This window comes from Oncorhynchus kisutch, unplaced genomic scaffold, assembly GCF_002021735.2.
Source record: "Oncorhynchus kisutch isolate 150728-3 unplaced genomic scaffold, Okis_V2 Okis07a-Okis12b_hom, whole genome shotgun sequence".
Classification (NCBI taxonomy): Eukaryota; Metazoa; Chordata; class Actinopteri; order Salmoniformes; family Salmonidae; genus Oncorhynchus; species Oncorhynchus kisutch.
This window is the reverse complement of record NW_022261984.1, coordinates 6,104,619-6,130,551: the sequence shown is the minus strand read 5'-3', so window position 1 is coordinate 6,130,551 and position 25,933 is coordinate 6,104,619. Positions and strand designations below refer to the sequence as shown.

The 25,933-nt window shown below is 42.9% G+C and overlaps 1 protein-coding gene across 1 annotated transcript; it reads left to right on the top strand.

The window, feature by feature from the left end:
- LOC109884113 (uncharacterized) lies at nt 1-25,893 on the top strand. Its single transcript, XM_031814579.1, has 14 exons — nt 1-105; nt 1,990-2,065; nt 2,183-2,284; nt 2,371-3,960; nt 7,239-7,378; nt 7,455-7,564; nt 8,347-8,476; nt 19,867-19,989; nt 20,372-20,465; nt 20,583-20,684; nt 20,780-22,102; nt 22,191-22,333; nt 23,252-23,346; nt 25,375-25,893. Exons 2-14 carry the CDS (start codon nt 2,005-2,007, stop codon nt 25,520-25,522), a joined length of 4,161 nt encoding a protein of 1,386 aa, XP_031670439.1. The 5' UTR covers nt 1-105; nt 1,990-2,004; the 3' UTR covers nt 25,523-25,893.
- Nucleotides 25,894-25,933: the final 40 nt, after the last annotated feature.

Below are 25,933 nucleotides of genomic sequence, written 5' to 3'. Positions count from 1 at the left end.
GTCTCTCAGACTATAAACAACGTGGACACGTTATTCCAATCTTACTTTGATGCTCATTCATTTAACATATTTGTATGCATCCGTTTTCAACTCTCAAAGACTGTGGTAAGATTGTATTTCTCTATTTCACCAGATATGATCATTTTATGAGGTGTGTTTATTGTCTGATTCTTATGTAATATGTTAGTGTCTCTGGGAGACTAAGCAGGTGAACAGTAAACAGGACAAAGTACATATCTACAATACATTCGGAAAGTATTCAGACCCCTTGACTTTTTCCACATTTTGTTACATTACAGCCTTATTCTGAAATGTATTTTTAAAAAATTCCTCTCATCAATCTACACACAAAACCCCATAATGAAAAAGTTAAACTGAAATATTACATTTACATAAGTATTTTACTCAGTACTTTGTTGAAGCACCTATGGCAGCGATTACAGCCTTAAGTCTTATTGGGTATGACGCTACAAGCTTGGCACACCTGTATTTGGGGAGTTTCTCCCATTCTCCTCTGCAGATCCTCTCAAGCTCTGTCAGGTTGGATGGGAGAGTCGCTGCACGGCTATTTTCAGGTCTCGCCAGAGATGTTCAATCAGGTTCAACGCTGTGCTCTGGCTGGGCCACTCAAGGACATTCAGAGACTTGTCCCAAAGCCACTCCTAAATTGTCTTGGCTGTGTGCTTAGGGTCATTGTCCTGTTGGAAGGTGAACCTTCGCCCAAGTCTGAGGTCCTCAGCGCTCTGTACTTTGCTCAGTTCATCTTTCCCTCGATCCTGACTGATCTCCCAGTACCTGCCGCTGAAAAACATCCCCATAGTATGACGCTGCCACCACCATGCTTCACCGTAGGGATGGTGCCAGGTTTCCTTCCAATGTGACACTTGGCATTCAGGCCAAAGTGTTCAATCTTGCTTTCTTTAGACCAGAGCATCTTGTTTCTCATGGTCTGAGAGTCCTTAAAGTGCCTCTTGGCAAACTCCAAGCGGGCTGTTATGTGCCTTTTACTACCATCTGTCTGGACACTCTACCATAAAGGCCTGATTTGTGGAGTGCTGCAGAGATGGTTATTCTTCTGGAAGGTTCTCCCATCTCCACAGAGGAACTGGAGCTCTGTCAGACTGACCATCGGGTTCTTGGTCACCTCCCTAACCAAGGGCCTTCTCCCCTGATTGCTCAGTTTGGCTGGGCAACCAGCTCTAGGAAGAGTCTTTGTGGGTCCAAACTACTTCCGTTTTAGAATGATGGAGGCCACTGTTCTTGGGGACCTTAATTTTTTAGTACCCTTCCCCAGATCTGTGCCTCGACACAATCCTATCTCGGAGCTCTACGGACAATTCCTTTGACCTCATGGCTTGGTTTTTGCTCTGACATGCAATGTCAACTGTGGGACCTTACATAGACAGGTGTGTGCCTTTCCAAATAATGTCAAAAAAGTTATATTTACCACAGGTGGACTCCCAATCAAGTTGTAGAACATCTCAAGATGATCAATGGAGACAGGATGCACCTGAGCTCAATTTCGAGTCTCATAGCAAATGGTCTGAATACTTGTGTAAATAATCTATTTCTGTTTTTAGTTTTAATACATTTGCATAAAAATCTAACACATGTTTATACTTGTCATTATGGGCTATTTTATGTAGATCGATGAGGATTTTTTTATTTTGATAAAAAGCATTATATGATAAGGCTGTAACGTAACAAAGTGTGGAAAAAGTCAAGGGGTCTGAATACTTTCCGAATGCACTGTATGTCAAATACTGAAGTGTGCTTGTTTGAGTTCTACCAACGTGTATGTGTCACTGGTTGGGTAGAGATTGGGACTATCCTATTGTTTCCTTTATACCGGGGAAGCTAAGTCAAGACTTTTTCAAGTATTTGACAAAACATAAGACACAGATACAAACCTATACTAGAGCTGAAGTAACAGAGGAAAATATAGCATTTAACTTCTAGAAATGTAAGAGACAATCTATACAAACACAGGTGGAGAATCCAACAATGCAGACCATGGATATTGATGATGACACGTCTCCCAACAAGCCCAGTGTTACATTTGCAGGTATCAATTCAAGTACAAGCACACAGCCTTTGTACCTTCAAATCCTGGATGATATAAGTATTTTAATGTTACCAGAGAGAGTGCAAAGATCTTACATGATACATCCCTGTGATTCAGCTAATTTTCATTGGTGGAAGAGACCCTCTGGAATTGCTGCAGTGTGTCTCGGGCTGCTGTGTGTTCTCCTATTGGCTGGGATCATAGGCCTGTTTGTCTACTGTAAGTTTAAAATGTTTTGACATAAATATTTGTAACCTTCAGTGGTGTAATAGTTAAACATATGTATATAATTTTCCATTTTAAAGATGGCGTCATCGATCATCACTACTCAACAGAGAGAGACCAACAGACCAGTTACAGCCTTCTGACTAAAGAAGGAGATCAGCAACCAACCAGTTATAATAACTTGACTAAAGAGGGACAACAGCTACAGACAGGTTACAACACCCTGACTAAAGAGAGAGACCAGCTACAGAGCAGTTACAACAACCTGACTGAAGAGAGAGACCAGCTACAGACCAGTTACAACACCCTGACTAAAGAGAGAGACCAACTACAGAGCAGTTACAACAACCTGACTGAAGAGAGAGACCAGCTACAGACCAGTTACAACACCCTGACTAAAGAGAGAGACCAGCTACAGACAGGTTACAACACCCTGACTAAAGAGAGAGACCAGCTACAGAGCCGTTACAACAACCTGACTGAAGAGAGAGACCAACTACAGACCAGTTACAACACCCTGACTAAAGAGAGAGACCAGCTACAGAGCAGTTACAGCAACCTGACTGAAGAGAGAGACCAGCTACACACCAGTTACAACACCCTGACTAAAGAGAGAGACCAGCTACAGACCAGTTCCAACACCCTGACTAAAGAGAGAGACCAACTACAGAGCAGTTACAACAACCTGACTGAAGAGAGAGGCCAGCTACAGACCAGTTACAACACCCTGACTAAAGAGAGAGACCAGCTACAGACAGGTTACAACACCCTGACTAAAGAGAGAGACCAGCTACAGAGCAGTTACAACAACCTGACTGAAGAGAGAGACGAGCTACAGACCAGTTACAACACCCTGACTAAAAAGAGAGACCAGCTACAGAATAGTCTCGCAACCAAAACTAAGGAGAAAGACCAGTTGCAGAATACTCTCACCACACGAACACAGGAAAGAGATCAACTGCAGAATAGTCTTAATACAAAAACAAAGGAGAGAAACCAGCTACAGAGTAGCCTAAATACCAGGACCACAGAGAGAGACCAGCTACAGAGTAGCCTAAATACCAGGACCACAGAGAGAGACCAGCTACAGAGTAGCCTAAATACCAGGACCACAGAGAGAGACCAGCTACAGAGTAGCCTAAATACCAGGACCACAGAGAGAGACCAGCTACAGAGTAGCCTAAATACCAGGACCACAGAGAGAGACCAGCTACAGAATAGCCTAAATACCAGGACCACAGAGAGAGATCAGCTACAGAATAGCCTAAATACCAGGACCAAAGAGAGAGACCAGCTACAAAATAGTCTCACCACAAGGACCAAAGACAGGGACAAGCAACAAAATAGTCTTAAAGTCATGACTGCTGAAAGGGATCAATTAAAAAAGAATCTTAACTCAAGGACTAAAGAGAGAGACCAGTTACAGAATAGTCTTAATACCAAAACTAAGGACAGAGACCAGTTGCAGAATACTCTCACCACAATAACTCGGGAGAGAGACCAGTTGCAGAATAGTCTAAATAACAGGACCATAGAGAGAGACCAGTTACAGAATCATCTAAATACCACAACCACTGAAATGGACAAGTTGAAGAAGAGTGTGGAGAATAGAACTATGGAGCGTGACCAGCTACAGAAGGAGAGGGAAAGGCTGAACTGTAATATCACAGGTAAGGAAAGTCATTTGCAGTAGAGCACTGTTTTCAATACAACGAAATAAACACACGTGCACAACTACACAGACAAGATGCCTTAAGAAAACAATTACAATTAACATTTAAAAGATCAGAAATCTATTTTTTTCATTGTGCAGGGAGCAGCAAACATCCATTCTAATAGTTTTTTGTAAATTGTTCCACATGTAAGGTGCATCACCACTGAAGGGGCATGTTCTGATCTGTGTAGAATCTGTGGGGATCTGAAGTGTAATGTAATACATTGACCCAGTTTTATAATTAGTAATTCTAGAAGAGACTAGAGATGTCAGATACATTGGAAGTTGTTACTTGTACATCAAGCTGTCTCTACAGAAACAGGAGCATAGATCATATGAGCTGTTCTGACCTCTCACAAGCTCTCTCATCAAGCTGGCTCTACAGAAACAGGAGTATAGATCATATGAGCTGTTCTGACCTCTCACAAGCTCTCTCATCAAGCTGGCTCTACAGAAACAGGAGCCTAGATCATATGAGCTGTTCTGACCTCTCATAAGACAAGGCTCATGCAAAGCTACTTACTTATTCAATGTGTGAATAAATAACAGTTGTAAAAGTTATGTTTAAAACTACATCACACCACCACGTACCTCTAGGGGTACCATCCTCCCTGCTCAACTGACACAGTGGCGCACAGAACGCAAAAATATTCTTAAAAATATTTAACCTCCACACATTAACAAGTCCAATAGCTCAAATGAAAGATAAACACCTTGTTCATCTAGCCAGCAAGTCAGATTTCTAAAATGTTTTACGGCGAAAACATAGCACATATTTATGTCAAACCACCACCAAAAGATAGGCTAATTTACATAGCCATATTTGTAGAACAATAGATGCAATCACAAAAGCAGGATTAAAAGAAAAATAATTCACTAACCTTTTGAAAATCTTCATCAGATGACAGGAATAGGACATGTTATACAGTACATTTATGTTTTTTTCAATAATATGCAATTTATATCCATAAATCACTGTTTACATTGAACGTCATGTTCAAAAAATGCTACTAGAATGCCTGGAGAAATTATGGTAACTCTGCCAGATAACAGAAATACACATCATAAACGTTGACTAAATATACATGTTCTACATATAGTTAGAAAGATACACTTCTTCTTAATAAAACAGCTGTGTTACATTTATTTTTAACGTTACAGAATTCGTTCACTTGTCAATAATATGTGACGGCGCTCATAGATTAGCAATATGGCTCCGCTATTTCGGAGTCCACAGAAACACATAATAACCACATAAATATTCCCTTACCTTTGCCGTTGTTCGATCAGAAGTCGTGGAAGAAGTCATACTTACCAAAACCAGCGTTTGCCTTTCAAATGTGTGTCTTTGGGTTATCAAACGCGACTAATTTCGGCTGAAATGCACCCAAAATTCTATGGGTTGCGCATCAAAACTTCAAAATTACATATTATATGTCGACTAAACTGGTCAAACTAAGTCCAGAATCGAGCTAAAACATGTTATAAACATACATAAAAATCCTTAGCCCGAAAGGACAAGCCTATATCGTTTGGTGGATCTTGGAACGGAAGAGAGCGAAACACCGAGGCGCGCACGTATTATTGCGTGACCCGAGGGTTTCTTCCCGCCAAAGGGTGAGGGAGCGCTCGATCTTCACAATGAAGCGCCCCATTGAAAGAGGACATCGCGCTGAAGAGATAGGAACTGTTCCCAGATCTGTAGCTGGTTGGGAAGGGTGGGGGCGATGACGTCAAAGTTGGGCCAACTTTTCTGCTGACAGAAAGAGTTTGGAAGAATGGATGCCCTGTGAGTTCTGCTTTACATAGAGACATAATTTGAACGGTTTTAGAAGCTTTAGAGTGTTTTCTATTCAATAATATTTATTATATGCATATATTAGCAATTTCTGACAGATTTTTTGTCAGTTTACTATGGGCACGCATTCCTCCAAAGGGGGCAGTATTCTGCCATAGCCTTAACAGGTTTTAACGTGTAAATGTCAGATACAAGTGAACAAAAATATAAACACAACATGTAAAGTGTTGGTCTCATGTTTCATGAGCAGAAATAAAAGATACCAGAAATGTTCCATACACACAAAAAGCCAGTTTCTCTCAAATGCTCAGATTTGTTATAATCTCTGTTAGTGAGCATTTCTCCTTTGCCAAGATGATCCATCCACCTGACAGGTGTGGCATATCAAGAAGCTGATTAAACAGCATCATAATTACACAGGTGCAACTTGTGCTGGGGACAATAAAAGGACATACTAAATTGTGCAGTCTTGTCCACAACACAATACAGATGTCTCAAGTTGAGGGATCATGCAATTGGCATGGCGACTACAAGAATGTCGACCAGAGCTGTTGGCAGGTAATTGAATGTTCATTTCTCTACCGTAAGCCGCCTCCAACATCGTTTTAGAGAATTTGTCAGTATGTCCAACCGGACTCACAACCGCAGACCACGTGTAACCACGCCAGCTCAGGACCTCCATATCTGACTCCTTCACCTGCCACCCGGACAGCTGATGAAACTGGGTTTGCACAACAAGAATTTTGGTGCAAACTGTCAGAAATCGTCTCAGGGAAGCTAATTTGCATGCTGCAAGGATCTGTACACAGTTCCTGGAATCTGAAAAATTCACAGTTCTTCCATAGCCTGACTACTCACCAGACATATCAACCATTGAGCATGTTTAGGATGCTCTGGATTGACGTGTACACAGTGTGTTCCAGTTCCCGACGATATCCAGCAACTTTACACAGCCATTGAAGTGGAGTGGGACAACATTCCACAGGCCAAAATCAGGTTGATCAACTCTATGTGAAGGAGATCTGTCACGCTGCATGAGACAAACGGTGGTTTTCTGATCCACACCCCTACCTTTTATGTAGGTGTTTGAGACCAACAGATGCATATCTGTATTCCCAGTCATATTAAATCCATAGAATTCATGTATTTAATTGGACTGATTTCCTTATATGAACTGTAACTATGTAACATTTTTGAAATGTTGCATTTATTTACATCTTGTTCAGTGTAAAAGCTAAAGGCAAACAGGAAATTCACACAAACCATTGCTGTGGGAAATCACCAGACCATTTGAATGATTTCCTAAAGCTGCAAGGTGAAATTTCAATCAGCACATTGGAAGGGTTGATTAGAAGTGCTTTATCTGTCATGGTCTTTTTGATACATTATTTTTCATAACAGTCAAGTGTCAAAGATAGTAAATGTCAAACTTCTAGGGTCCTGTCCTGAAGGATGGAGAAGGTTTGGCTGCAGCTGTTACTACCTCTCTACTGAGAGGAAATCTTGGGAGGAGAGTAGACAGGACTGTCTGGAGAGAGGAGCAGATCTGGTGATCATTAACAATGAAGAGGAACAGGTGAGAGACAGAGAGAGATACTCTATTTATTAGTCCATCATGTGTTAGTAACAATGCTTTTTCTGTTCCTCAACAGACATTCATCAATGGGTTTGAATCAGTCACTTTTGCCTGGATTGGTCTGACTGACTCTGTTACTGAGGGGACCTGGAAATGGGTGGACGGAACCCCACTGACCACCCCAAGGTAAGACACTACTGATCTATAATAACACTGATCACCCCAAGGTAAGAGACTACTGCTCCATAATAACACTGACCACCCCAAGGTAAGAGACTCCTGCTCTATAATAACACTGACCACCCCAAGGTAAGAGACTACTGCTATATAATAACACTGACCACCCCAAGGTAAGAGACTACTGCTATATAATAACACTGACCACCCCAAGGTAAGAGACTACTGCTCTATAATAACACTGACCACCCCAAGGTAAGAGACTACTGCTATATAATAACACTGACCACCCCAAGGTAAGAGACTACTGCTATATAATAACACTGACCACCCCAAGGTAAGAGACTACTGCTCTATAATAACACTGACCACCCCAAGTTAAGAGACTACTGATCTATAATAACACTGACCACCCCAAGGTAAGAGACTACTGATCTATAATAACACTGACCACCCCAAGGTAAGAGACTACTGCTCTATAATAACACTGACCACCCCAAGGAAAGAGACTACTGATCTATAATAACACTGACCACCCCAAGGTAAGAGACTACTGCTCTATAATAACACTGACCACCCCAAGGAAAGAGACTACTGATCTATAATAACACTGACCACCCCAAGGAAAGAGTCTACTGATCTATAATAACACTGACCACCCCAAGGTAAGAGACTACTGCTCTATAATAACACTGACCACAGTGGAAGGACTGTTAGGACTGTTTCTCTGTGTTGTTCATACTCTGGGTTCTGAGAGAGGTCAGTCTAATTCTGCGTTGTTTCTACTATAGGTATTGGAGGAGTGCACATCCTATTGGTAGTACACGCATTAACTGTGCGTTCATCCATCTCATGTCATCAGGCCATGGACAATGGTGGAGTTTTAATTGTTCCTCTTCAGAACAATGGATCTGTGAGAAATAGGCTTCTCTTAGGTACTTTCTCTGCACTGCTGATTAATGAACTCTCTACTGTATGTTAATGATGGTCTGAAAGACTGGTGTGATTTGATAGAATGGTACTCTGAACTACAGGTCGGAGAGAAACACATGCACACATTCAGACACACCAACATACAGGACCTGAACAAGAGTCTCCCACGGGAGAAAACAACACCTTTATTAGACAAAGAGGAAATTCTCTTTTGGTTCAAGATACACTGATTTTGAAATCTCGGGAGGGGCTACTTCATCACGTGACCATGAGCAACCAATCATGACCAACTCATGTTCGTTACACAAGCTGACACACAATCAGATATCAAACAATAAGGATATAATATCATTCAATAGCTGCTGTCAATCAAGTTTTACAGTTTTAAATGACATTTTAAAATGACTGTATATGTTTATCAGGTATGTTTGCTTCTTGGGCTTTTAGTATTCTGAACATAAAGTGTGTACTTCCTGCTAATTCAATAAATCATTCAACCGATATTAAAGATATTTCCTGTCTATAACATTATTGTTCTCAACTCTGTTTTATCTAACATGGAATCTAGAAGGACAAGACACCCCTGTTTTATACTTTATCTAATATTAACATGGAATCTAGAAGGACAAGACACCCCTCTGTTTTATACTTTATCTAATCTTAACATGGAATCTAGAAGGACAAGACACCTCTGTTTTATACTTTATCTAATATTAACATGGAATCTAGAAGGACAAGACACCTCTGTTTTATACTTTATCTAATATTAACATGGAATCTAGAAGGACAAGACACCTCTCTGTTTTCTACTTTATCTAATCTTAACATGGAATCTAGAAGGACAAGACACCTCTGTTTTATACTTTATCTAATCTTAACATGGAATCTAGAAGGACAAGACACCCCTCTGTTTTATACTTTATCTAATCTTAACATGGAATCTAGAAGGACAAGACACCTCTGTTTTATACTTTATCTAATCTTAACATGGAATCTAGAAGGACAAGACACCTCTCTGTTTTCTACTTTATCTAATATTAACATGGAATCTAGAAGGACAAGACACCTCTGTTTTATACTTTATCTAATATTAACATGGAATCTAGAAGGACAAGACACCCCTCTGTTTTATACTTTATCTAATATTAACATGGAATCTAGAAGGACAAGACACCTCTCTGCCACTTGTGAATGTTACTGTTTACATTCAAACTCATAACTTGTTAACTTCCTTTTTGTGGTGACAAAACCAGAATGAAGGGTTGGATCGTAACCATTAGTTATCTAAAAAGTGTCTGGTTTTGTTACTAATTACTAACAACTGGGACTAATCATTGACTACAGTAGGACAGGTGGCAATGACCTCCAGTTATCAGAGAGACAGCCTTAGGCAGGGTTTTGTGTGTGTGTGTGTGTGTGTGTGTGTGTGTGTGTGTGTGTGTGTGTGTGTGTGTGTGTGTGTGTGTGTGTGTGTGTGTGTGTGTGTGATTGACAGAATGCATGAGATTCATCTAAAAGCCTATAAATCATTGGAGGCTGCTGAGGGGAGGACGGCTTGTAATGATGACTTAGAACAGAGCAAATAGAATGGCATCAAACACATAGAAACCATAGAAACCATAGAAACCATATGTTTGATGTATTTGATACCATTCCACTAATTCTGCACCAGCCATTACAAGCCCATCCTCCACACTTAAGGTTCCACCAATAAACATCCATTCCGTGTGACCATGTATGACCAGCCTAGAGGAGCTACAGCCTGTGCTAATTCAACACTACACTACACAACACTAACCCAATACACCTGGGCTCTTTCTCAGTCTTCTAAACATCTGTCCACTCCTTCACTGATCTGAAAGAGCTGACCAGGTGAAAGCTAAGCCAATCTAATGAGCTTCCTTCCACCATATTGTTTTCACCTGTTAAGCCAATCAGTGCAGAGGTAGGGGAGGAGACAAGCTGAAGACAAGTGAAAGAGCCTCTGGCCACATTCAGAAGCCAAACTTGCAGCTATAAATCATATCAATAAAGCGGAATTAATTTCTTATTCTACACGTCAGAGAGGCATGTTTTTTACTACATACTATATTTCAGTTCCTGCTACTCCATTGTAAAGATTTTGGAAGATACAGAAATGCATTTATTAATGTCTACATTCAAATGACAAGTATATTATATTAGACACCGTAATGCATGTATGTATATTAGACAACTTAATGCATACTTTAAAATTATATTAAATTAAGATTAAAATATTTAACAGATGGGTTCGTTGTACAACAACAAAATCAATGAGCAACCATGGGGCATAACTGACAGGGTTGGCTTAGATTGTTGACAGCATGTAAACTATATTTCATCTCAAATGTTAGAAAACAAATACATTTGAACAATGAGCCCTTGTCTCAAATACATCATTACTGTTGCTGGTGAGACAGCTAGCAAATATTACCCATATTAACGTGAAATCAGTCAAAACACCTAAAACAAGAAACAGTATCAATAATGATGAAATGAGCCACTTACAATTTCCCACATGGAAGTTTCTTGTCAATCTTGCTAGCAATTTGGTCATCCAGAATCACAACCACTTACGTTCTCCAGCAAGAACCAAATAATGTAGCTCAAACAGAACGGTGAACAAACAGAGAGTTACTGACAACAACCAACAAGAAACAGGTGGGTTTAGGAGGAGTTCTGAAAGACTCTCATGGGGGAGTCCACTGGGAGTTGACTAGCAACAACAACAGGAACCTCAAAGACACCCATCATGAGCACCCACTAAAATGTTCCCCAAGAACAGATAAAAAAGAGCAACCATCACCAAACTGAAGACACCAAACTGAAGACACCAAACTGAAGACACCAAACTGAAGACACCAAACTGAAGACACCAAACTGAAGACACCAAACTGAAGACACCAAACTTGAAAGACAAGAAGCAAACCAATAAGTGGAGCAAAATGAAAACAGGGAAGATCTGATAAAGGAATGTTTTTCTATCAAATAGGGAGCACCAACTGAGGGTGTTTACCCTCCACCTCTCTCAACACAACTGGAGCACTGGGCCAGACACTCTTAGATAGCACCTGGGCCAGACACTCTTAGATAGCACCTGGGCCAGACACTCTTAGATAGCACCTGGGCCACACACTCTTAGATAGTACCTGGGCCAGACACTCTTAGATAGCACCTGGGCCAGACACTCTTAGATAGCACCTGGGCCAGACACTCTTAGATAGCACCTGGGCCAGACACTCTTAAATAGTACCTGGGCCAGACACTCTTAGATAGCACCTGGGCCAGACACTCTTAGATAGTACCTGGGCCAGACACTCTTAGATAGCACCTGGGCCAGACACTCTTAGATAGCACCTGGGCCAGACACTCTTAGATAGCACCTGGGCCAGACACTCTTAGATAGCACCTGGGCCAGACACTCTTAGATAGTACCTGGGCCAGACACTCTTAGATAGCACCTGGGCCAGACACTCTTAGATAGCACCTGGGCCAGACACTCTTAGATAGTACCTGGGCCAGACACTCTTAGATAGTACCTGGGCCAGACACTCTTAGATAGCACCTGGGCCAGACACTCTTAGATAGCACCTGGGCCAGACACTCTTAGATTGCACCTGGGCCAGACACTCTTAGATAGCACCTGGGCCAGACACTCTTAGATAGCACCTGGGCCAGACACTCTTAGATAGCACCTGGGCCAGACACTCTTAGATAGCACCTGGGCCAGACACTCTTAGATAGCACCTGGGCCAGACACTCTTAGATAGTACCTGGGCCAGACACTCTTAGATAGTACCTGGGCCAGACACTCTTAGATAGTACCTGGGCCAGACACTCTTAGATAGCACCTGGGCCAGACACTCTTAGATAGCACCTGGGCCAGACACTCTTAGATAGCACCTGGGCCAGACACTCTTAGATAGCACCTGGGCCAGACACTCTTAGATAGCACCTGGGCCAGACACTCTTAAATAGCACCTGGGCCAGACACTCTTAGATAGCACCTGGGCCAGACACTCTTAAATAGCACCTGGGCCAGACACTCTTAGATAGCACCTGGGCCAGACACTCTTAGATAGCACCTGGGCCAGACACTCTTAGATAGCACCTGGGCCAGACACTCTTAGATAGCACCTGGGCCAACATGTCATGCTCAAGTACATTTGTCTAAGTTGGCACATATGAGAATAAACCCTGTAAAATAAGTGTATAACAATGTTGCCTTTTTCCTCCGGTGACAAGTGCGCCAAAAATAAAATGTTTTCTAGAATCTCTGAGTTACCCAATCGTCCAATAGGAACAGTGTGTATTGTGCTTTCTTCATGCTCTTTAGGAAGACTACAGTCTGACTTCTGTTCCATGGAAGCACACACATTGTTTTAGTGACGTTTTCAGCTAACCCATCTGTATAAAAACATTCCTTAAAATATATTTGTTAGTACTAATGTTACTGTTCCCACAACAATATCTAAATACATGTAATTTGGTCTTTGAAACATTTAGCTGAAATACTGTTGAATTCCATTCCTATGGAGGACTGCTCCTACTGGGGAGTGCCAATATGGCGGCCGGTGTTACGGTTTTCTTCCGTCTAAGGAGAGGAGGACCAAAATGCAGCGTGGTTATTTGTATACATCTTTAATAAAGATGAAAACACGAACAATATACAAAACAATAAACGTGAAAAACCTAAACAGCCTTATCTGGTGCAAACAAACAGAGACAGGAACAATCACCCACGAAACATTCAAAGAATATGGCTGCCTAAATATGGTTCCCAATCAGAGACAACGATAAACACCTGCCTCTGATTGAGAACCACTCCAGGCAACCATAGACTTTTCTAGACAACCCCACTAACCACAATCCCGTAACCTACAACAAACCCCTAGACAAAACACACCACAATAAATAACCCATGTCACACCCTGGCCTGACCAAAATAATATAGAAAACACAAAATACTAAGACCAGTGCGTGACAGAATTCCCCCCCCCCCCCCCCCCCCAAGGTGCGGACTCCCGACCGCACACCTAAACCCATAGGGGTGGGTCCGGGTGGGCGTCTGTCCATGGTGGCGGCTCCGGCGCGGGACGTGGACCCCACTCCAACAAAGTCTTAGTCCGCTAAATACGCGTCCTTAGATTGGTGACCCTCACCGCTGACCTTGGCCTAGTAACCCTCACCAAGGGCCCCACTGGACTGAGGGGCAGCTCCGGACTGAGGGACAGCTCGGGACTGAGAGGAAGCTCAGGATTGAGCGGAAGCTCAGGATTGAGAGGAAACTCAGCACTGAGAGGAAGCTCAGGACTGAGAGGAAGCCCAGGACTGAGAGGAAGCTCAGTCAGGTTGATGGCTCTAGAAGATCCTGGCTGACTGGTGGCTCTGGCAGATCCTGGCTGACTGGCTTCTCTGGCAGATCCTGGCTGACTGGCGGATCCTGGCTGACTGGCGGATCCTGGCTGACTGGCGGCTCTGGCTGCTCCATGCTGACTGGCGGCTCTGGCTGCTCCATGCTGACTGGCGGCTCTGGCTGCTCCATGCTGACTGGCGGCTCTGGCTGCTCCATGCTGACTGGCGACTCTGGCTGCTCCATGCTGACTGGCGGCTCTGGCTGCTCCTTGCAGACTGGCGGCTCTGGCTGCTCCTTGCAGACTGGCAGCTCCTTGCAGACTGGCAGCTCTGGCGGCTCCTTGCAGACTGGCAGCTCTGGCGGCTCCTTGCAGACTGGCAGCTCTAGCGGCTGCTTGCAGACTGGCAGCTCTGGCGGCTCCTTGCAGACTGGCAGCTCTGGCTGCTCCTTGCAGACTGGTAGCTCTGGCTGCTCCTTGCAGGCTGACAGCTCTGGCAGCGCTGGACAGGCGGGAGACTCCGGCAGCGCTGAACAGGCGGGAGACTCCGGCAGCGCTGTAGAGGAGGAAGGCTCTGACAGCGCTGGACAGGCGGGAGACTCCGGCAGCGCTGGAGATGAGAAAGGCTCTGGCAGCGCTGGACAGGCGAAGCGCACTGTAGGCCTGGTGCGTGGTGCTGGCACTGGTGGTACTGGGCTGAGGACACGTACAGGAAGCCTGGTGCGGGGAGCTGCCACCGGAGGGCTGGTGCGTGGAGGCGGTACTGGATAGACCGGACCGTGCAGGCACACTGGAGCTCTTGAGCACCGAGCCTGCCCAACCTTACCTGGTTGAATGCTCCCGGTCGCCCTGCCAGTGCGGCGAGGTGGAATAGCCCGCACTGGGCTATGCAGGCGAACCGGGGACACCGTGCGCAAGGCTGGTGCCATGTAAGCCGGCCCAAGGAGACGCACTGGAGACCAGTAGCGTAGAGCCGGCTTCATGACACTTGGCTCGATGCCCACTCTAGCATGGCCGATACGAGGAGCTGGTATGTACCGCACCGGGCTATGCACCCGCACTGGAGACACCGTGCACTCCACAGCATAACACGGTGCCTGCCCGGTCTCTCTAGCCCCCCGGTAAGCACAGGAAGTTAGCACAGGTCTCCTACCTGGCTTCGCCATACTCCCTGTGTTCCCCCCCCCAAGACATTTTTGGGGCTGACTCTCCGGCTTCCTTGCCAACCGTGTTCCCTCGTAACGCCGGCTCCTCTCTCCGGCTGCCTCTGCTCTCCTAAGTGCCTCCACCTGTTCCCATGGGAGGCGATCTCTTCCAGCCAGGATCTCCCCCCAAGTGTAACAACCCTTGCCGTCCAAAACGTCCTCCCATATCCATTCCTCCTTGCGCTGCTCCTGCTGTCTGTCACCATGCCGCTTGGTCCTTTTGTGGTGGGTGATTCTGTTACGGTTGTCTTCCGTCGAAGGAGAGGAGGACCAAAATGCAGCGTGGTTATTTGTATACATCTTTAATAAAGATGAAAACACGAACAGTATACAAAACAATAAACGTGAAAAACCTAAACAGCCTTATCTGGTGCAAACAAACAGAGACAGGAACAATCACCCACGAAACATTCAAAGAATATGGCTGCCTAAATATGGTTCCCAATCAGAGACAACGATAAACACCTGCCTCTGATTGAGAACCACTCCAGGCAACCATAGACCTTTCTAGACAACCCCACTAACCACAATCCCGTAACCTACAACAAACCCCTAGACAAAACACACCACAATAAATTACCCATGTCACACCCTGGCCTGACCAAAATAATAAAGAAAACACAAAATACTAAGACCAGGACGTGACAGCCGGTGGCTTCAAAGCGTCTCATTGGCCAATACATAGCATCAGCAAACCAGGGTTTATATACATCACTGGTTTCTATTTGTTCAATCTGACCTTTTTTTTCCAAACTGGAAACAACCCAGCCATCACACAATTACTGTCCATTTTAAATAGAGTGCTTTTAATTTACAGCATTTCCCTCACTCAGACAACCAAACATTTTCAAAGTTTCCCAATTAGCGAGAGGGATGGAGTCAACTTCTTGTGGTGCGCAGTGCTCAATTTCAGAACAGCTGTCTGTCTAAACGCACACAGAACTGTGAAGTGGAGACCCTGATCTATGACGTCATGTATAGCATGTTACTGTACAGCCACGCATTACAATTTAGGCGTTTATCAGTGTCCAAATCTGCCATATTCAACCACTATATGGGTATGAGTGTGTGAAGGACTACAGACTGGGATTCAATGCAAGGCATGTTATAGTGTGAAGAACTTTACAGCTGACAATGCACCTTTTAAAGGCATTTTCCCCCTATGTTAGCAGGAACTGCATTCATGGTAAACGCTGTGCATGTCGCTTCAAACCTAAAGGACCAATAGTGTATCATGCTGTAGTCCATGTTTAATTACTGGAGTTGTATTGGAGCTATGTGAGCTGGTCCACCATTCATCAGGCCCAGGGAACACACACCTGTTGTCTGATAGGCTGTGGTTACAATTTCAACATTTACCATCATGGTGTGATGTAACAATTTAACCACAAACTGATTTCATGTGTATGTTTTTACTGTTATTAACACATTTAAATGGCAGGTTTATGCGGACCATGTGTTCATTCTACTTATGAAACTAGGAAGTGTGTGTGTTTCTGTCTTTACGTCTGTCTGTACTTGCATTGAACCCTGGAAATGTTACACCAACACAACCATTTCTCTGGGCTTGTCAGCATACGTGTCATCATCAATATCCATGGTCTTCATTGCTCTAGTTATTTGCTTTCAACCCCACTGGCAGGTTTATTATCACCCCCTGCTCAGTCCCCCAGAACCACTAACACATTACATAACAATCAGCCATAAAATGATTATATCATGTGAAATGAAGAAAATGTATCTTATCAAGGTCTTTGAGAGTTGAAAATGCATTCACCATATATGTTACATTGGATTGTTGTTAAGACAAACAACACAATTGAAGTGATGGAGCATTATTAAGACAGGCCAAACAATAATGAACTGATGTACCACTGTCTGATAGGTTCAGATACATCATGTGACAACAACTGAATGTGTGGTTGGTTGGAAACAGGCAGGAAGTGTAACTAAAGTTTACAGTCAATCTCAAGTCCAACTAAACGTTGCAGACTGCTGCACAGAAGTGTTTCACAACACCCTGTTTCAAGCACAACATCTGGGGTTATGAATGGGGTTATGAATGGGTTTATGAATGGGGTTATGAATGGGTTTATGAATGGGGTTATGAATGGGGTTATGAATGGGTTTATGACTGGGGTTATGAATGGGGTTATGAATGGGGTTATGAATGGGGTTATGAATGGGTTTATGAATGGGGTTATGAATGGGGTTATGAATGGGGTTATGAATGGGTTTATGAATGGGGTTATGAATGGGGTTATGAATGGGTTTATGAATGGGGTTATGAATGGGGTTATGCATGGGGTTATGACTGGGGTTATGAATGGGGTTATGAATGGGGTTATGAATGGGGTTATGAATGGGTTTATGAATGGGTTTATGAATGGGTTTATGAATGGGGTTATGAATGGGTTTATGAATGGGGTTATGAATGGGGTTATGAATGGGCTTATGACTGGGGTTATGAAGGGGGTTATGAATGGGGTTATGAATGGGTTTATGAATGGGGTTATGAATGGGGTTATGAATGGGTTTATGACTGGGGTTATGAATGGGGTTATGAATGGGGTTATGAATGGGGTTATGAATGGGTTTATGAATGGGGTTATGAATGGGGTTATGAATGGGGTTATGAATGGGGTTATGAATGGGGTTATGAATGGGTTTATGACTGGGGTTATGAATGGGGTTATGAATGGGGTTATGAATGGGGTTATGAATGGGTTTATGAATGGGGTTATGAATGGGTTTATGAATGGGTTTATGAATGGGGTTATGAATGGGGTTATGAATGGGTTTATGAATGGGGTTATGAATGGGGTTATGAATGGGGTTATGAATGGGGTTATGAATGGTCAAATGAACAAATATTCTGTTCCTCCAGAAGCCTCAATACCAAAATGTGTCTATACCTTACTTTCAAAGATATGTTTTGTGAATTAATATGTTCTGTGTGAATAACAGTGCAGGGAATCTTCCGCAGTAAAATAAACCCAATGGACTCGATGCAAAGAAAATGCAGATCTAGAGATCCACCATCTCAGGAATACTGACCTGGGATCAAGTCCCCCCTGTCCACATGACCGTATTCATTATGATCAAAAACGATAAACAGATCCTGGATCAGCACACCTACACTGAGACATTTGACAAATATGGGCCCTGACTTGAGTCTGCTAATGAGGCACTTTCTTTAGGTTTTACAAAAGTCTAAATACTTTACAGAAACTACAGAGAAAAAAAGAGGAAAGTGAAAGATAAAAATATGAATGTTTGGTGTGAGAAAAGGAGAAGTGGAGGAGCTGTGTCAGGGTTATGAGAAGGAATCCACCTAACACTCCACTCTGGTAACATGTGACTTCTTAAAGTCCTATACAGTTTCTTGTAAACCACTAGATCTAGGTTGACCTACAGCAGCCCCTACAAGGCCTTACAACAACAGGCTAGCTACCCAGTTATCAACAAGCACTCAGCAGGCAGGTGGCTCTACAACAGGCTAGCTACCCAGTTATCAACAAGCACTCAGCAGGCAGGTGGCTCTACAACAGGCTAGCTACCCAGTTAGCAACAAGCACTCAGCAGGCAGGTGGCTCTACAACAGGCTAGTTACCCAGTTAGCAACAAGCACTCAGCAGGCAGGTGGCTCTACAACAGGCTAGCTACCCAGTTAGCAACAAGCACTCAGCAGGCAGGTGGCTCTACAACAGGCTAGCTACCCAGTTAGCAACAAGCACTCAGCAGGCAGGTGGCTCTCCAACAGGCTAGCTACCCAGTTAGCAACAAGCACTCAGCAGGCAGGTGTCTCTACCACAGGCTAGCTACCCAGTTAGCAACAAGCACTCAACAGGCAGGTGGCTCACCAAAATGAATTGAGCAGTGAGACAGCAGACTTGCTCGCCTGCTTTCAGATACAAATCAACCCACCAGATACAAATCAACCCACCAGATACAAATCATCCCAACAGATACAAATCATCCCACCAGATACAAATCAACCCACCAGATACAAATCAACCCACCAGATACAAATCATCCCAACAGATACAAATCAACCCACCAGATACAAATCAACCCACCAGATACAAATCATCCCACCAGATACAAATCAACCCACCAGATACAAATCATCCCACCAGATACAAATCATCCCACCAGATACAAATCAACCCACCAGATACAAATCAACCCACCAGATACAAATCAACCCACCAGATACAAACCAACCCACCAGATACAAATCAACCCACCAGATACAAACCAACCCACCAGAGACGTAAATTACGCTAATGAGGAAGTCTAAATGAACCTAACAACCCTAGAATAGGCTACCGAGTTGCTGTAAATTAACCTAACAACCCTAGAATAGGCTACCGAGTTGCTGTAAATTAACCTAACAACCGTAGAATAGACCACCAAGTCGCTGTAAATTCAGCAATCAACTCTACAATAGGTTAAATAAGGTACAGACATATTTTGATATTTAGCCTTCCAAGTTTTCTAAGCTTTAGAATTTTGGAGTAACTGAACATACAACCATTACTTTTAACCTAAAGTTTACCTTTGACCCCTATAGCTCATGTGCTTGAGAGAGAGGGGATATGAAACACTACCATGCAGCATTCTGTAACTTGAACTTTCAGTTTGACATGAGCTTCACTTACTGCCTGTTAACCACATGTTACCTTGTATCTGAACCTACCACCTAGTGGTATATTAGTTCATAATTGTTTGGACAAATAATCGACAGGATATGCTGATGTTGACACGAAAGGTGGGGTCATTCAGATTATAAAAAAACATGTGGACACGTTACTCCAATCTTACATTTCATCCTCACTCAGTTCATCACGTTAAGTTTGTCTTAACAAACCATTATAACATATTTGGATGTATCCGTTTTCAACTCTCAAAGACTGTGGTAAGATTTATTTTCCATATTACACCAGATATGATCATTTTATGAGGTGTGTTTACTGTCTGATTCTTATGTAATATGTTAGTTTTTCTGGGAGACTAAGCAGGTGAACTGCAACTGGAACAAAGCACATAACTACAATACATTCTAACATTCTAACTAACTACATATCTCTGTCAAATACTGAAGTGTGCTTGATTTAGCTTGACCACGGTACATGTGTTGCTAGTTTGCACTTGGGACTATCCTAATGTTTCCTTTGTACTGGGCAAGCGAAGTCAAAACTCACCTCAAGTATTTGACTTGATACAGAAGACACAGATACAAACCTACACTAGAGCTGAAGTAACAGGAAAATATAGCATTTGACTTCTAGAAATGACAGTCTATACAAACACAGGTGGAGAATCCAACAATGCAGACCATGGATATTGATGATGACGACATGTCTCCCAACAAGCCCAGTGTTACATTTTCAGGTATCAATTCAAGTACAAACACACAGCTTTTGTTCCTTACAATCCTGGATAATATAAATATTTTAACATTACCAGAGAGAGTTCAAAGACCTTACATGATCATTCCCTGTGATTCAGCTCATTTTCAGTGGTGGAAGAGACCCTCTGGAGTTGCTGCAGTGTGTCTGGGGCTGCTGTGTGTTCTTCTATTGGCTGGGATCTTAGGCCTGTTTGTCTACTGTAAGTTTAGAATGTTTCGACAGAAACATTTGTAAGCTTCAACGGTGTGATGGTTACACATATTTGAATAATTGATCAACTTTTCCATTTTACAGATGGAGTCATTGATCATCACTACTCAACAGAGAGAGACCAACAGACCAGTTACAGCCTTCTGACTAAAGAAGGAGATCAGCAACCCAACTGCTATCATAACTTGACTAAAGAGGGACAACAGCTACAGACCAGTTACAACACCCTGACTAAAGAGAGAGACCAGCTACAGAGCAGTTACAACACCTTAACTCAAGAGAGAGACGAGCTACAGACCAGTTGCAACACCCTGACTAAAGAGAGAGTCGAGCTACAGACCAGTTATAACAACCTGACTAAAGAAAGAGACCAGCTACAGACCAGTTACAACAACCTGACTAAAGAAAGAGAACAGCTACAGACCAGTTACAAAACCCTGACTAAAGAGAGAGACCAGCTACAGAGCAGTTACAACACCTTAACTCAAGAGAGAGACGAGCTACAGACCAGTTGCAACACCCTGACTAAAGAGAGAGACCAGCTACAGAGCAGTTACAACACCTTAACTCAAGAGAGAGACGAGCTACAGACCAGTTGCAACACCCTGACTAAAGAGAGAGTCGAGCTACAGACCAGTTATAACAACCTGACTAAAGAAAGAGACCAGCTACAGACCAGTTACAACAACCTGACTAAAGAAAGAGAACAGCTACAGACCAGTTACAAAACCCTGACTAAAGAGAGAGAACAGCTACAGACCAGTTACAACACCCTGACTAAAGAGAGAGACCAGCTACAGAATAGCCTCACCACGAGGACCAAAGACAGGGACCAGCAGCAAAATAGTCTTAAAGTTATGACTGCTGAAAGGGATCAATTAAAGAATAGTCTTAACTCACGGACAAAAGAGAGAGACCAGTTGCAGAATAATCTAAATACCAAGACCACAGAGAAAAATCAGCTACAGAATAGTCTAAATACCAGGACCACAGAGAGAAACCAGCTACAGAATAGTCTCACAACCAAAACTAAGGAGAAAGACCAGTTGCAGAATACTCTCACCACAATAACTCAGGAGAGAAACCAGCTACAGAATAGCCTAAATACCAGGACCACAGAGAGAGACCAGCTACAGAATAGCCTAAATAGCAGGACCAAAGAGAGAGACCAGCTACAAAATAGTCTCACCACAAGGACCAAAGACAGGGACAAGCAACAAAATAGTCTTAAAGTCATGACTGCTGAAAGGGATCAATTAAAATATTATCTTAACTCACGGACCAAAGAGAGAGACCAGTTACAGAATAGTCTAAATACCAGGACCACTGAGAGAGACCAGCTACAGAATAGTCTAAATACCACAACCACTGAGAGAGACCGGTTTAAAACGAGGCTTAGGTTCTATGGTGAGTGCAGTCTTTAATTTTCTTATTTTAGAAGTATAATTTTATTTCAAACTTTTAAATGCCTGCAGTTCTGTTGTGTTTATCTCAGAGAAACCCTGTCTGGATGGATGGTGGAAGTTTGGCACCAGCTGTTATTATGTCTCCTCCACGATGGACTCATCTGGGGCCGGTCAGAAGGAGTGCAGAACAATGGGAGGAGAGTTGGTTATTATAAACAGCAGAGAAGAACAGGTAATAGATAATACATTAGTAATACTATAATACTACTGTTTCATTATTATTATTATCTCTCATTCGTTTTCAACATGTTTAATTCTGTGTGGTTAGAGGGTTAATTCTGTGTGGTTACAGGGTTAATTCTGTGTGGTTACAGGGTTAATTCTGTGTGGTTACAGGGTTATTTCTATGTGGTTACAGGATTATTTCTGTGTGGTTACAGGGTTAATTCTGTGTGGTTACAGGGTTAATTCTGTGTGGTTACAGGGTTAATTCTGTGTGGTTACAGGGTTAATTCTGTGTGGTTACAGGGTTAATTCTGTGTGGTTACAGGGGTGAAACCGAAGCAATTCAAATGGTTAGTGTCTATGGTTAGGGGTTAAGGTTAGGGGTTATGGTTAGTGGTTAAGGTTAGAGCTATGTGTTGGGGAAAGATTAAAACTAAAATGATTCAGCACAACACTCTGTTTCCATCAAGTACTCTCCCAGCTTGCTAGATCATTGTGAACTGCTTTATTGCAGTCGTCAGAGCAGAGAGCTTGGTCTGTGTGGTCTGAGCACGCTTCCCCTCGAGCATCATGAGTTTGCACCAGTGTTCTGCAACAGTTTTGTATTGTTTTGTGAGGAAGGAATATATGGAAGTACTCAGGACCTTTTCAAACATCCTAAATCACCTTGTATTTCTAGTAACCAGAACAACTACATTATACTACTACTACTACTACTATTAGACAACTACTACTATTAGACTACTACTACTATTAGACTACTACTACTACTATTAGACAACTACTACTATTAGACTACTACTACTACTATTAGACTACTACTACTATTAGACTACTACTACTATTATTTATAAAATGTAAAAGTGTTTCTCTGCTGTGGAGATGAAATAATGGCCATTGTTTTTTATCCACAATTCTATTCTAGATATTTATCCATGGATTTAAGAAGAATGTCTGGATTGGTACATTTAAAAAAGACAGAATCTGGAAGTGGGTTGACGACACACCATTTAAACCTACGTGAGTGAACAGGTTCTGGAGGACTTTTACACTTTTCTGTTGTAATAAATGACTTTTTACAGTCTGATAATCTCGTCCTCAGCCAGCTCTCTCTCCCTCTCTGTAGAATGGTAACAACTGAGCCTGGGGACTAGGTTAACTGTCTGAATCTCTCTGTAGAATGGTAACAACTGACCCTGGGGACTAGGTTAACTGTCTGATTCTCTCTGTAGAATGGTAACAACTGAGCCTGGGGACTAGGTTAACTGTCTGATTCTCTCTGTAGAATGGTAACAACTGAGCCTGGGGACTAGGTTAACTGTCTGATTCTCTCTGTAGAATGGTAACAACTGAGCCTGGGGACTAGGTTAACTGTCTGATTCTCTCTGTAGAATGGTAACAACTGACCCTGGGGACTAGGTTAACTGTCTGATTCTCTCTGTAGAATGGTAACAACTGAGCCTGGGGACTAGGTTAACAGTCTGAATCTCTCTGTAGAATGGTAACAACTGAGCCTGGGGACTAGGTTAACAGTCTGAATCTCTCTGTAGAATGGTAACAACTGAGCCTGGGGACTAGGTTAACAGTCTGAATCTCTCTGTAGAATGGTAACAACTGAGCCTGGGGACTAGGTTAACAGTCTGAATCTCTCTGTAGAATGGTAACAACTGAGCCTGGGGACTAGGTTAACAGTCTGATTCTCTCTGTAGAATGGTAACAACTGAGCCTGGGGACTAGGTTAACTGTCTGATTCTCTCTGTATAATGGTAACAACTGAGCCTGGGGACTAGGTTAACTGTCTGATTCTCTCTGTAGAATGGTAACAACTGAGCCTGGGGACTAGGTTAACTGTCTGATTCTCTCTGTAGAATGGTAACAACTGAGCCTGGGGACTAGGTTAACTGTCTGATTCTCTCTGTAGAATGGTAACAACTGAGCCTGGGGACTAGGTTAACTGTCTGATTCTCTCTATAGAATGGTAACAACTGAGCCTGGGGACTAGGTTAACTGTCTGATTCTCTCTGTAGAATGGTAACAACTGACCCTGGGGACTAGGTTAACTGTCTGATTCTCTCTGTAGAATGGTAACAACTGAGCCTGGGGACTAGGTTAACAGTCTGAATCTCTCTGTAGAATGGTAACAACTGAGCCTGGGGACTAGGTTAACAGTCTGAATCTCTCTGTAGAATGGTAACAACTGAGCCTGGGGACTAGGTTAACAGTCTGAATCTCTCTGTAGAATGGTAACAACTGAGCCTGGGGACTAGGTTAACAGTCTGAATCTCTCTGTAGAATGGTAACAACTGAGCCTGGGGACTAGGTTAACAGTCTGATTCTCTCTGTAGAATGGTAACAACTGAGCCTGGGGACTAGGTTAACTGTCTGATTCTCTCTGTATAATGGTAACAACTGAGCCTGGGGACTAGGTTAACTGTCTGATTCTCTCTGTAGAATGGTAACAACTGAGCCTGGGGACTAGGTTAACTGTCTGATTCTCTCTGTAGAATGGTAACAACTGAGCCTGGGGACTAGGTTAACTGTCTGATTCTCTATGTAGAATGGTAACAACTGAGCCTGGGGACTAGGTTAACTGTCTGATTCTCTCTGTAGAATGGTAACAACTGAGCCTGGGGACTAGGTTAACTGTCTGATTCTCTCTGTAGAATGGTAACAACTGAGCCTGGGGACTAGGTTAACTGTCTGATTCTCTCTGTAGAATGGTAACAACTGAGCCTGGGGACTAGGTTAACTGTCTGATTCTCTATGTAGAATGGTAACAACTGAGCCTGGGGACTAGGTTAACTGTCTGATTCTCTATGTAGAATGGTAACAACTGAGCCTGGGGACTAGGTTAACTGTCTGATTCTCTGTGTAGAATGGCAACAACTGAGCCTGGGGCCTAGGTTAACTCTCTGATTCTCTATGTAGAATGGTAACAACTGAACCTGGCACTAGGCTAACTGTCAGATTCTCTCTGTAGAATGGTAACAACTGAGCCTGGGGACTTGTATTGGATGATTTTCAACTCTGAATCTCTGTGGTTTATAGATATTGGATGGAAGGGGAACCTAACAACTTGAATGACGAGGTGGCTTGTGTTGAGATCTCACAGACGGCATCAGACCCACTGAAGAGTTGGAAGGATGGACCGTGTATTCCAAAACACTGGGTGTGTGAAAAACCGTTCACACCGTAGTCTAATTATAGTAGCTACTGTAACCCCATATCTTATGGAGTTGTTCTGGTTTTCCCTGTTATTCTTAAGCTGTTTTTGTTTCTATGTGGAACTAACTACATTGAAAGATGTATTCCTGTCTTTAAAGAGACCAGAGCTATGTGGAGTCTACCGTTCATCAGGCCCAGGGGAGTGGAACTGGGGTCTCGTAGGCTCTAACTGTGGTTTACATTTGTACCTATATGGTGTACATAACCAATCTAACAAGATACTGTTTCATTGAAGTTTTTACAGCTATCAATCCATTTGAAATGCAGCAGTGTTCTATGTTTGCTTCCATTCTGTTCCATATGTTCCACGTGTTCATTCTACTGATTAAATACATCTATATACTGTGATCCAGGTATGTAATTTACTTGTCAGGTATACTGT

Coding starts and splice junctions, on each gene's coding strand:
- LOC109884113 (XM_031814579.1), top strand. CDS start 2,005: ATGCAGACCATGGATATTGATGATGACACGTCTCCCAACAAGCCCAGT. Junction 20,466..20,582: donor GCCCAGTGTTACATTTTCAG/GTATCAATTCAA, acceptor CCTGTGATTCAG/CTCATTTTCAGTGGTGGAAG. Junction 20,685..20,779: donor CTTAGGCCTGTTTGTCTACT/GTAAGTTTAGAA, acceptor TCCATTTTACAG/ATGGAGTCATTGATCATCAC.